Genomic DNA, 13,232 nt, shown 5'->3' with positions numbered 1-13,232 from the left:
AGTAAGAGTCGCAGATGCCTGGAACAAGCTACCAGAAGAGATGGTAGAAGCAAATACAATAGTAAAGCTTCAGTAGCATTTACGTAGACATGTGAATATTGCCCTTGATCTCCCCACCTCCTAAGTCCTTCATAACCCTGACTAATGGATCCCAGCTCTGGCTGTTAGAGTATCCCCAACACCAGCAGCTTTAGTGCTGTGTGAACAACCAATGCCATTTCCATCCTCCACCCCAGCTGCAAATAACCAACTCTGAGGTTCCCCTTTGACCAGTATGCAACTCCTAACCTCCTCTATTGGAAGAGATCACACTGTAAGTGAAACAGTTACTGTGACCTCAAACTGAGGCAGGGTGGCATTTGTAGGTGTAATAGAGTTGGCGAAGCATGAACAGAAATGGGAGAGAGATAAGGAAAAAATGGGCAATGCACCAGAGACAGAGACATGGGGGTTGTGGAAAGCTGGGGGGTGGGTGGAACTGGAAAGAGTGAGACACATAGATAGAATAAAGTGAGACAGGGACATGGAGAGAGGAGGGAAGAGACCAAGATGTGGAACGATAGGGAGAGACGGGGTTGTAGTGGGAGGAGGGAGAAGTAAACAGGTATGTATCTGTGCTTACTGTGAAGATGGACATTTCCTGAGTGTGAATAGAAATGTAAAAAGTTAAAATATTAAAAAAAGTGGCCTAATTGCAGAGGACTCAACTTTATAAATCAAGGTCTTTGTTGCTGTACTGGTTTCCAGTGCTTCTGGAATGTCCTTTGCACCCCATCCACATATGACATCTTGGCTGTGATAATGTTGTTCATAAGCCTCTCTGGGTCCCTCTGACTGAACCTGGGAGTATATTTTGTAAATAATCAGCACTTTCCAATATTATTTGTATTGTGCATTTATACTGTTTAGCAGTAGCTAATGAAATTGTTTGGCTGAGTGCTAGCAAAAACTACAAGGTGTTCACCAAGTTCTTAACTAGTAACTGTAGAACTACTTGCAGTTTTTGAAACATGCAAAATAAAATATTGACCATTTTGAAACTTTTGAAAACACCATTAGTGAGAAATGTATTGCTGTTTTAATGCCAAAAATGCAGGTGTAGGTAATTTTTAGGCCCATAGATTGAATACCGTTGTCATCATTGTCAATAATGGTTTGATTTTGGTCGGTCCTGTCCAGAGTGAGCACAGATACTGGCCTTGTGCTGTGGAATACTCTGCTACATGTCACCTTACTTACTAATTGGTGCACTTTTTATTTCAGGGATCCAGAGCAGCTTCAAGCCTCTCTGCAGCTACCCTTGCCTCCCTGGGGGGGACCTCGTCAAGGCGAGGTAGTGGGGAGACTACCACCTCAATAGACACTGAAGGTTCAATTCGAGAGATCAAGGTAAAGAGTGTATTGGAACGACATGGAAAACCTCATCCACTGGGAACATTATAGAATTCACTGATAAACACAAACATTCTTTAAACAAGTCCATGGTGGAGATGAAGAAATCTTATTCATTAAGAAGTTGCCAGGGTTGTTGATCATAGCTTAAAAGAGTCGAGAAGTTTTGTTGCAGCCTGATAAAGGTCTAGTTAGGTTACATCTAGATTACTGCATTCAGTTCTGATTGCTCCATTATACATAGGAAGGACGTGGAGGCTTTAGAGAGCGTGCCAAAGAGGTTTACCAGGATGCTGCCTGGTGCACTACAAGGAAAGGTTGAACAAAGTTGTTTTCTCTGGAGATTTGGCGACTGTAGGGAAATCTGGAAGAGATTTAAAAGAATATGAAACACATAGGTAGAGGAGACAGCCAGTATTTTTGTACCCAGGGTTTAAATATTTAATACCTGAAGGCATTAAACATTTGATGCGAGACGGGCTAAGTTTATGTGTTAAGATTTGTTAAGCAGCGTGGTAGGGTCCTGGAGTGTGCTTCCTGGAGAAGTGGTGGTGCAAATATGATAGGTCTTCAAGAGGCTCTTAGATGGGTACATGAATGTGCAGGAAACGAAAGGATATGGACATTGTGCAGCAGAAGGGTTTAGTTTATTTGGACATTTGATTACTAATTTAATTAGTTTGATGAAGGGCCTGACCCTGTGTTGTACTGTTCTATGTTTGTCCATAGATGGAGGATGTGGTGACCGACAGGGTGAACACATGAGGTGATATGCTCCTTTTGCAGTCTACACAGTGCTTTTGGGTGCTCCTGGTACATGGGCTCAATGTTCCCAATACCATTTCAAATGCTCCCTCTCCAAGGAGTGACCATGGATTTTGAAAAATCACTTGGGTTATAGAATGCCTTAGGATTCTCTTTAATGCTACTTGCCAAGGACTTTTCATGGCTCCTCCTGGCTTTCCTCATTTCCTTCTTGAGTATTTTTCTGGCTTCTAAAGGGCACTGCTTGATTCTAGCTTTCTAAGCTTTACGTACTTTCTCCTCTTGACCAAATTCATCACTTCTCTCGACATCCAAGGTTCCCCAACCTTGCCATCCTAGTCTTTCCTTCTGACTGGAACACACTGTACTGTCCTGTACTCTGTACATTTGGTCTTCAAACAGCTCTACCTGTTGGATGTGGACTTGCCCAAAAACAGCTGTTCCCAATTAATCCTCCTTAGTTCTTGCCTAACGCTCCCGTAATTTGCCCTGCTCCAGTTTAATACTCCCCCGCAAGGTCCATATTTATCCTTATTGATACCTATCTTAAAATTTAATGAATTGTGTTTAATGTTCCATAACTGTTCACCCACTGAAAGGTCAGTCATAGTGCCAGGCTCATCACCCAACACCAGGTCTAGTATGGCCTTTACACCTTTCCCTAATTTGCCTGGTGGTTATTGGAGGGGATAAAGAGGTGGGGTCTGTATTATAATCCCATCAGAGTGATTGCACCTTTATCGCTCTGAGTTCCACCCATATCAATTCACTGGATGAGCACTCCATTATGTCCCTCTAAGTGCAACTGTGATATTGTCCCTGATTAATAATGCAACTCCACTCCACCCCACCCCCTCCCACACACTTTTACCTCCTTCTGTATCTTCTCTAGAACATCAAAACCTTAGAACATTAAGCATCCATTCCTGTTCCTCTCTTAACTTCACTATGGCCACAACTTCATAGTTCCATATATTGATCCACATCTCAAGTTTATCATCCTTACCCATAATATTCCTAATATTAAAATACGTACACTTCAACCTTTTTATCTGATTTTGTCTATTCTTCTCCTGCCTGTTCTTTGTGCTCATGACATCTACCTTCCTCTCAATCCCTATTTTTTTGACCTGTGCCCCATCCCCCTGCTAAACCAGTTTAAATCTTCCCAGTAGCACCAGCAAACCTCCCAACTCGGATATCGGTTCCCGTCAGTTAAGGTGCAACCTGTCACTCTTGTGCAGGTCACCCCTTCCTCGGAAGAGGGTCTTGAAACTTTGACCCATGCACCAGTTCCTCAGCCACTCATTCATCTGTTCTGTCTTTCTATTCTTCTCCTATCACCTGGCACCAGGAGTAATCCAGAAATGACTGCTTTCAAGGTCCTGCTTTTCAGTCTCTTTCCTAACTCTCTGTTCAGGACCTCTTCCCGCTCAAGAATGTTACACCCACTTGAGAAAATTCTGCAGTCGTTCTGAGACATCCTCAACCCCAGTAATAGACAATCTGGAGGTTTTTTCACGGCCACAGAATCTGTCTGCCCCCTAATGAGTCTGTGATCACTATTGCTCTGTCTGACTTTACCATTCCTTGCTGAGCCTCAGAGCTGGCCACAGTGCCACTGACCTGGCTGCTGCTACTGTGCCCTAATAGGTCTTTCCCCCACTCCGGCAGTATCCAAAGGAGCATACTTGTTCTTGAAAGTTTGTGTCCATGAAGCACACGCAGAAAGGCAAGATTAAGTTGGATAGCTTTATTTTGACTAGCAGGAACACCATTGGCTGAATAGCTTCTGAGATTATAAATTTTCTATGCTTGACTTCCCTGTCTCTTTCCCATCTGTATCATTTCTCTTCCTCTTTTTTTCTCACTGCTGGTTTGCCTTTATAGCTTTTTCCATCTTTCATCTATCTCTAAAAGTATTTAATTATCCCTCTCTGTTAGTCTTGTCTTTCAATTTTGTCCCTCTCATTCTTTCACCTCGTCCTACCCAAACTCTTGTCATTTTCTTTGTGACTGGATCATTGTGAGGAGGGTTGGGCCCCTTATCTAAGAATGGATGTGTTGGTATTAGAGAGGGTCAAGAAAATGATCCCAGAAATGAGAAGTTAATGTATAAGGACCGTTTGAAGGTTCTGGTTCTGTACTCACTGGAGTTTAGAAGAATGGGGGGGGGGGGGGGGGAATATCTCATTGAAACTTATCAAATATTGAAAGGCATAGATAGAGTGGATGTGGATAAGATGTTTTCTATCGTGGTCAAGGACCAGAGGGCACAGCCTCAGAATACAACAGCATTCCTTTAGATCAGAGGTGACGAGGAATTTCTTTAGCCAGAGGATGATGAATCTGGGGAATTCATTGCTACAGATGGCTGTGAAGGCCAAATCATTGACTACATTTAAAATGGAGCTTGATAGGTTCAAAGGTTAGAATGTCAAAGGTCACAGGCAGAAGGCAAGAGAATGGGGGTTGAGAAAGATAATAAATCAGCCATGACGGAATGGTGGAGCAGACACGATGACCCTAATGGCCTAATGCTGCTCCTATGTCTTATGGTCTTAAGGACTTTGTACCTGTCAGGCTCAACTTAACTTTTATTCATCCCTTCACCTCTGCTTCTATTCGTCTCACTTGTGTTTCAGATTCTTTTTCTGTCCCCACATTATATAATTCCTTTCTTGTCTTCTCATCCTCTCTCTTTTACATTTGGTGTTTTTGTACTTTTGTCCAGAACTGTTCCTTATCCTTCTCGCTCCTATCTCTTCCTCTATTATTGCTCTCTTGTCTGTTCCCTCTATTTGTTTTCAATCATTGTCTCTCAATTTTTTTCCTGTTTTCAGTTGTCTGATATCTACCTTTTCTGTGCATCTACATATTTCTCTCTGTTCTTGGTCTTTCTGTTCTCACTACTGTCCAATTTTCCCACCGATAGGAAATCTTTGAATTAAAGGACCAGATACAAGATGTAGAAGGAAAATACATGGAAGGGTTGAAGGAGCTGAAGGTATTTAGTTTGGGAATGAGCGTGAGCCCTTCTCCCAGTGGTGTTTAGCTGCCTGTGTAAACAGATGATGCTAACCTATAGGTTCTAGTTAAAACTGATCTCCTTTCATCTGACCAGCTTCCAACTAACAGCATGAATGTATTCAGTTTTTCACCCTACCATTAACCAATTTCTAACAAGCTTCTTCTTGTGGTTATTCTCTCTGTGATCTTTCTTCCTCTGGTCACTCACCCACCTTTTGCCCCTGTCTCTGCTAGTTGGGAGAGTTTGAGTCTACTATCCTAGAGCTGGGTTATTTCACAAATTGTACTTTCTGCGGGTGAAGTAAGTTTGACTACTGGTTGGTCTGTGTTCTTTCATATGTGACTGAGTAAATATCTCCTAACAAAATGGAGGCTTTTCTGCCCTGTCAGTGTGTCTTGGCTTTTTAAGGCAGGCTTTGTCCTGGTCCCAATGGAAAGCAATGCTATCCCTTCCATTCTCGTTTCTTTGCTCGCTACTCCTTTGACAATTTGCTTTCTGCCCCTTATCCAGGACTCATTGATGGAGGTTGAGGAGAAATACAAAAAGGCCATGGTATCAAATGCACAGCTGGACAATGAAAAGGCAAACCTTATGTACCAGGTGGACACACTGAGGGAAGACCTGATGGAGCAGGAGGAACAGTTAGCAGAGATGCAGAGGGGATATGAGGAAAAGACCAAGGTAAGTAAATGGGGTGTTCAACATCATAGCGCAATGACAGAGTGGGATAGCCCTTTTATAAACAAGAGATTTGCAGATGCAGAAAATCCAGCGTAACACACACAAGATGCTGGAGGAACTCAGCAGGTCAGGGAACATCAATAGAGAGGAATAACGAGTCAATCTTTTGGGCCAAGACCCTTTATCAGAACTGGAATGTAAGGGGGAAGAAGCCAGAATATGAAGGTGGGGGAAAGGGAAGGAGTACAAGCTGCTGGTGTTAAGTGAAACAAGATGAAGGGTTAGATAGGTGGTGGGGTAGGGGGAATGAGGTGAGAAGATAGGTGGAAGAGGTAAAAAGCTGAAGAAGGAATCTGATAGGAGAGGAGAGTGGGCCATGGGAGCAAGACGATGGACAGGTGAGGAGAAGAGAAGGGGTAAGAGGGGAATCAGAATGAGGAATGGAAAAGGAGAGGAGGAGGGAGAGAAATTAGAGAAGTTAGAGAAACTGATGTTCATGCCAGCATTCTTCCTCCTTCCTTTCCAGTCCTAATGAGGGTCGAAATGTTTACACCTTATTCCTCTCCATGGATACTGCCTGACCACCTGAGTCCCACTAGTATTTTGTGTGTAGAACTTTTATTCTGTTCAATAATGATGACATCCAACGCTACGCAGGAGAACCACATGTTGAGTTCGCTATGCTCTCACCAAGTGGTGGAAGTCTCAGACACAAATTCTCATCCTATGAGTGTGGAGAGCAACAGATAACCCTCTCCTTTCCTTACCACCCTACCCAGTTTCATGGTTTGTGTGGAGATTTCTGGAATAGATCCCTGTCTCCTCACTCAGGTCTCTCATTGCTTCAGGTGCCCTGAGGTGGGTTATTGGTTGGAGTTTCATCTGTGGACAATGTTCATCGTTATCTCTGGTATTGCAGATACTTCATTTTCAACTATCCTGGTTTACTGAAGCTCTAACACCTAACTACTTCTTCTTGCTAGGAACTGGAGAGACAAAAACATGCTTATAGCATCTTGCAGCGTCAATTTGAAGAAATGAAGGAGACCCTTAAAGAGAGGGAAAAGATGATAATGGTGAGTGAATTGGTACAGGCCTTTCCAGACAGCGAGCAGCAACCATTTCTGAAAGGCAATAGCCAGTAACGGTGATAGTATTCTAATTCATCGAATACCTTAGATAGGTTTTCCATGAATTCGAATGTTAAGATTCCAATTTGTCTAGGATTAGGGATGGATAGGAATTCAGGTTCAGGTCTGTCTAGGATTAGCCATGGATTGGTATTCTATGAATTAGTAGGCTAAGGTTCAAGTTTCTCGAGGATTACCCATGCTTTTCGTTGTTCCGTTTAAAAATGCTGATGCTGTTATTTTGGTTTTTTTTGTGTACATTATGAATGGATGTGTAGCCCTGCTTCATCTCATATGTGAAGACCAGTTGGTTGGCATGCACTGCTCATGAAACTTGAGTACACCACCTCAGAAGCACTTAAATCAATTTTATAAATAAATAAATATACGTATGTATATACCGAAATTCCAGTGTATAAGCTGACCCCCCCGCCCCCCATTTTCAAGGTTAAAAAAGTGACTTTTTCATGTTACTTTTGTATGAGCCGACCCCTTTTGTAGAGGTTTTTGATTTAACCAGAAAAGATCACAAGATCTCACATGCCGGTACTCAGCTTTGCCGGATCTGGAACCTGGAAATTTTGTGAACCAGTACCTGCTAAGAAAACAGGCCTACACATTGTAGAGCGTTATAAGCAAATTCTTCATAAATAAATCGGGGAGAGAAGTTTTGGATTAGGTTCCCAATGGTAAAGAATCCTCTGAAATGTAACCCCCGTGAAACCATTTGGCGCCCATCGTAATCTCGTTAAAACATAACACGGGGTGGCGGGATCAGTACATATACTCAGTATTGAGTTTGCAAGTTTGCAACCACCATGTACAAAAGATTAAAACAAATGCGATATGCTGGCTTCAAGCTGAAGGTTATTGATTTTGCTAAAGGAACAAATAATTCTGCAGCTGCTAAGTTTAGTGTAAATGAGAAACGAGAGAGAGTGGAGAAAGGCAGAGGGCATGCTGAGGGAAATGCCAAAGACGAAATGTGCAAACCGCGGGAAAATGTGCCAGTGGCCAGAACTGGAAGAAAAGGTTTTAGAGTGGGTGAATCACCAGCGATCGTCTGGATACACTGTTACCAGAGAAATGATTCAAGTTCAAGCATTCAAATGGGCGGAAAAACACAGTGACGTCAATGAAAATTTCAAAGCTACGCAAAATTGGTGGACCCGATTTATGAATAGACGTGATCTTGTGTTGAGGCAAAGACAAAGATTGCTCAGAAGTTGCCGAGTGACCTTGAGAATAGGATTACAGCCTTTCAATTGTTTGTAATCAAGCATCGAAAGGCACATTCTTACCCGTTTTCATTGATTGGTAACATGGTCAAGGCACCAGTGTTCTTTGATTTTGCCGGCAACTGCACTGTCAATCAGAAGGGGGAGAAAACAGTCCTTGTCAAAACAACTGGACACGAGAAGCAACATTTTACTGTTGTGTTAACGTGTATGGCTGATGGGACCAAACTACCACCGATGGTGATTTTTAAGAAGAAAACATTCCCAAAGAAAGAAAAATTCCCGTGGAGCATTGTTTACGTTCAAGAACGCGGCTGGATGGATTAAGTGAGTTGCTTGAAGTGGGTTAAAGAGATGTGGCGTCGGCATCCCAAAGATTTCAGGAAGGAAAAGTCACTACTTGTCTGGGACATGTTCAAAGGGCATTTGTCAGGTGAGACAAAAGCAGCATTGAAAGCTGAAAATACAAACATTGCAGTCATCCTTGGTGGTTTGATGTCTGTGTATTCATTTTTCCAAAGTTGGCACCTTCTGTATAAGCTGATCCCTTAATTTTAGGACCAAAATTTAAGGCCAAATCTCAGCTTATACACTGGAATCTCTCTCTCTCACACACACAAAGTTTGGGCACCCCGATCAAAATAAATATTACTTTTAATATTTAAGTGAGTAGAAGATGAACTGATCTCCAAAAGTCATAAAGTTAAAGATGATTCATTCTTTTCAACATTTTAATCAAGATCAGTGTATTATTTTTGTTTTGTACAATTTTAGAGTGGAAAAAAAAGGAAGGAGCACCATGCAAAAGTTTGGGCACCCCAAAAGATTTGAGCTCTCAGATAACTTTTACCAAGGTCTCAGACTTTAATTAGCCTTATACACACACACTGATATACTGCAGTGATGGCTTATATGTGCCACACTGCAAAACCTGAAATACTCCCTCCCCTTCAGTCTTATCCCTTCCCGATCAATTGTTTTCACTGTTATAGGTGTGCTAGTGAATTATCTGAAGCTGGAGAATTTGAGATGGAGTTCTGCATGCCCCGGTGGAAGATGAGGTGTTGTTCCTCAAGCTTGTCTTAGGCCTCATTGTAACAATGTGGGAGGCCACAGACAGAAAGGGCAAAGTGGGATGGTAAATTAAACTGATAGGCAACTGTAAGTTCAAAGTTTATCTGCAGATACTTCACAAAATGATACTGTATACACAGATAAGCAGTGAACACTGAAATCTTGACCATTTCCTGTCTCTCATTCCCTTGACACTGGCAACACGTCACCTGAGACCATGGCAGTGGGCTAGGAGTGAGAATAGAATATAGCACTGCCCAGAATGTGTTTCTTGTCTCCACTAAGTGACATTTAGAATGTGGAATAGTGGGCTATTGCGATCTCAGATTTTTAAAAAAATGTCTGAGGTGACATTTTAATCTTAATATATGTGAGAACTGTTGCTATTGTATGGTTTGCTTTCAGTATGTCACCATTTCTCATATTCACCCTTTCTCTGGCTTCTTTTCACTTTCTCCCCATTCTTTTCTACCTTTTCTTTCTCTCTCTCTCTCTCTCTCTCTCTCTTTTCTCTTCTGCCCTCCATGGCTTGGGTGCAACTGGTAGGAAATCAAAGAGCTGAACCAGAAACAGCGTTCTTTTGCACAAGAGATCTCCGACCTCCAGGAGACGCTGGAATGGAAAGACAAGAAAATTGGGGTAGGAACTACCTGTGCATGAAGGACCTGACACCGCGGCTGCCCATTTCTTGCTCGGCATTTAAATCGGATGACCAGATTTTGTTAACCCCGCGGCATTTAGACCTCTGGTGATTGACAGAAGTGACAGTGTTGGTGAGGCCAGCTCTCCCAGATTTGGCCACATTTTAAACGCTGTGTAAAGGCAGTTACAGATTTCTTTCCACTTTTTCCAGAGGATTAAAACATTGCCATTGTCCACAGAAAAAAAGCCTCATTCTTACATTCTGAGCTAATATTTTTCTCTGCTCTGCCAAAAACACTTTGCAGCCAGCACTTTAGCAGCATGGCCATCATTTTACCTGGCGGTCAGCTTACACGCACCAGGATCCCACAGCAGCATGTGAAAATGATCAGATGATCTTTCTCAGTGATTTTGATTAAACAGTCAGTGTAAATAGTACCTTGGTACATCCAGTCTGGAAGAAGACAGAGCCTTGGTTTAATGTTTCACCTGAAACCCAGCACCTCAGATAGTGCAACCTCCTGCAGAACTACAGTAGAGTATCAGCCCTAGGTTATGTGCTAAAGTCTCTGGAGCCACCTTCTGAATAAGAAGTAAGAAATTGTCATGTTGCTATTGTATCTGCATGAAGAAGGCGTTCTCCATCCAGTACTATAACGTTCTTAGGTTCCTGAAAGGAATCGCCAGAGGACTGGCTGTGGGAGGAGCCTCAGTGGGAAACAGTGGCCATTCTTTGGTTTGTTGCTAACCCATGGTAATGCAGTACAAGGAAAACCACAATACACACGACAACTGAGAGTAGCGACACGTGAATGAGGTACCAGGTCAGCCACAATGCAGGTTACAGACCATGGAGTGGAAAGGTACAAGATAGGGAATGATAACTCTGTGGGAAAACTGCAGAGAAGAACTAAAATGTGATGCCCTCCTCACTGACCCGCGATTCTTGCAGACTGTCCCTCCAAAATACTGTGATGCTTCCAGTGATCACATGCCCTCCAAAAGCCTTTATTTCCTCAATTCCCAGAACTGCGGCCGAACATCAAATATTACCCCTCAGAACCCTGGACCCGTCATCTCTTTTGTCCCACTGATGCAGCAGTTCCCTTTCTCCTAGCTTGTAGTTCTTCCTCGTTGACCAGTCGCTGCTTCCCTTCCTCTCTGCTGGTGAGAAGCTCCTTTTCCATCACTGACCAGCAGTTTCCAACCAGCGACTTGCTGCTGCCACAGAGTTCCTACCCACTGCCACCCTTTACCTCCTTCCCGAAGCTGTTTTGTCACACGCAGTCTTTGAGGTGTTTAGAGCTTCTGAGGGGTTAACAAAAGGAAGTTGACAGTATGTACAATGATGAGAACTGTTTACTTAAACTGATGTCAACATATAAACATTACTTTTGCCTGAATCTTTTGAATCTTGCCTGTATCTCCTCACTTTGAATTCTGTCTCCTGTCTATTTTTACATGCACTTTTCCTTTTTCTCATCCATCTTCTATTACTGATGCATTAGGCCTTAGAAAGACAGAAGGAATACTCTGAAGCCATCAGGATTGATCGAGATGAACTTAGAAATGAGGTTGTAATGCTGAAGGAGAGACTGAAGGTACGGATTTGGGACTGGAAAGCATCTCCTAGTCTGGGGTCCTGGACTTTCACTTGCACAAAATAATATTGAGAAACAGGTAGAGGAAAAATAATAATGAGAAAAGAATATTGAGAACTGGGTGTTTTGGGAGGGGAGGGCATTGTAGCACCAAGGAAAGCTTGCAAGCTGTTACAGGTCGCGTAATCAGCAGGAAAGAGATGGTGCTCAGCAGCAAGGGCGGTGTTATTGTAAGCCTCAATCCTTCCAGGCCAGGGAGAGGGTATCAGTTGGGCTTCCATCTCCCAGTTCCTATTCAGTTGCACTGGTTGAGGATGGGGCAGACTTAACTAGGATTCCTCCTGCTGTCCAACAGCCTTTCTGAACTTTATGCATGAAGAGTGGACTGCTGGAACAAAGTTCTGGAAGGAACCCATCACCTTTTATAATATACTCAACTGAAGAATAGAAGCTAGAGATATGTATTACTTGTATATTGCTATTGGGGAAATTTGTCCCCACCAATAACAGAGATGAAGAGTGGTATAGCTCAGAAACAGGGCCTTTGGCCCACATCAGTCATGCTGCCCTATTTGCCCATCTACACTAATCCTATTTTCCAACATTAAGTCTATATCTTCCTATGCCTTGCCTATCTGTCTAAAGGCCTCTTAAATGGAGTAATTGTTTTTCTGATTACACCACTTCTTCTGGAATAATATTCCAGATGTTAACAACTGTGTAAAAAAAACCTTCAAGTCCTCTTTAAAACTTCTTCCCTTCACCTTAAACATGTGCCCTCTTGTTCAAAGGCCTTTCATGAAATTCTGAGTATCTACCCTACCTATGTCTCTCATAACCTTATATATTTCTATTAGATCACTCCTCAGACTGCATTGTTTCAGGGAAAACAAGTTCAGCCTGTCCAACCTCTCTCAAAACTGCTCTTTCTCTGTAGCTTTATTCTCTATTGTTATTTTTTCACTTTCTTCTACCTCATTGCACTGTGTAATAGTTCCATCTGTATGAACAGTACTTGACTTCTAACAAGGTGGCACCAGTGAGCAATGGCGACATCTCGCAGACAACTTACAAACCTGCTGGATACTCTTTTCTAAATATACTTCTTCTGAACTGCAACCAGTTGCAGCCTGTAATTTCCCTTTTATGGATGTACAGTATCTTTGAGCTGACTGATGATCTGGCACTTCTGTGATCTCAAGGGGATTCAGCTGGAGTACGGCTATGGCCAGCGCTGGGGGGTGTATGCTGCATTGATTACTAACATATGGTTGGCTTCATTATTCCTTGCTGATTGAAGTATCGAACAAGGTTAAAATCGATGAGGATGAGAGCAATAAACGAATGGGTGTTCAGAATCGTCTGCCTGCGTTTCACCAGTCTCCCCCTCGCCGCTGCTGGTGGAAGCTGCGGGAGTCTTGGGTCCCATGCTGCAAGGTTCAATTGCCTCAGAGGCAATTCCAATGATCCAAGTTCCTAAAGTCCTCCTCGCTGCACCAGCAACACATTCATCCCTCATTTCCTACTCCACTTGATCAGCAGATCAAATTACACTCAGGAACCTCCTCTACCTAATAAAGAGGGTACTGAGCAGTGGTTTCTGCTGCTATAGCCCATCCACTTCAAGGGTCGGTGTGTTGTACATTCAAAGATGCTCTACTGCACACCACTGTTGTAA

At 42.8% G+C, this 13,232-nt stretch overlaps 1 protein-coding gene across 26 annotated transcripts in view; it reads left to right on the top strand.

The window, feature by feature from the left end:
* LOC140728162 (leucine-rich repeat flightless-interacting protein 2-like) overlaps positions 1 to 13,232 on the top strand; it is a 141,761-nt gene that overhangs the window by 107,937 nt on the left and 20,592 nt on the right. For 23 of the 26 annotated variants that reach the window (XM_073046450.1, XM_073046448.1, XM_073046425.1 and 20 more), the window contains 6 exons: positions 1,264 to 1,389; positions 5,093 to 5,164; positions 5,699 to 5,869; positions 6,853 to 6,945; positions 9,858 to 9,950; positions 11,462 to 11,554. In XM_073046450.1, coding sequence (XP_072902551.1) covers positions 1,264 to 1,389; positions 5,093 to 5,164; positions 5,699 to 5,869; positions 6,853 to 6,945; positions 9,858 to 9,950; positions 11,462 to 11,554 — 648 coding nt within the window. The remainder of the gene's footprint in view (positions 1 to 1,263; positions 1,390 to 5,092; positions 5,165 to 5,698; positions 5,870 to 6,852; positions 6,946 to 9,857; positions 9,951 to 11,461; positions 11,555 to 13,232) is intronic. The other 3 variants (XM_073046429.1, XM_073046426.1, XM_073046434.1) reach the window with 3 other exon arrangements.

This window comes from Hemitrygon akajei, chromosome 5, assembly GCF_048418815.1.
Source record: "Hemitrygon akajei chromosome 5, sHemAka1.3, whole genome shotgun sequence".
Taxonomy (NCBI): domain Eukaryota; kingdom Metazoa; phylum Chordata; class Chondrichthyes; order Myliobatiformes; family Dasyatidae; genus Hemitrygon; species Hemitrygon akajei.
The sequence above is the reverse complement of the archived record's forward strand: the minus strand, read 5'-3'. Positions and strand labels throughout refer to the sequence as shown.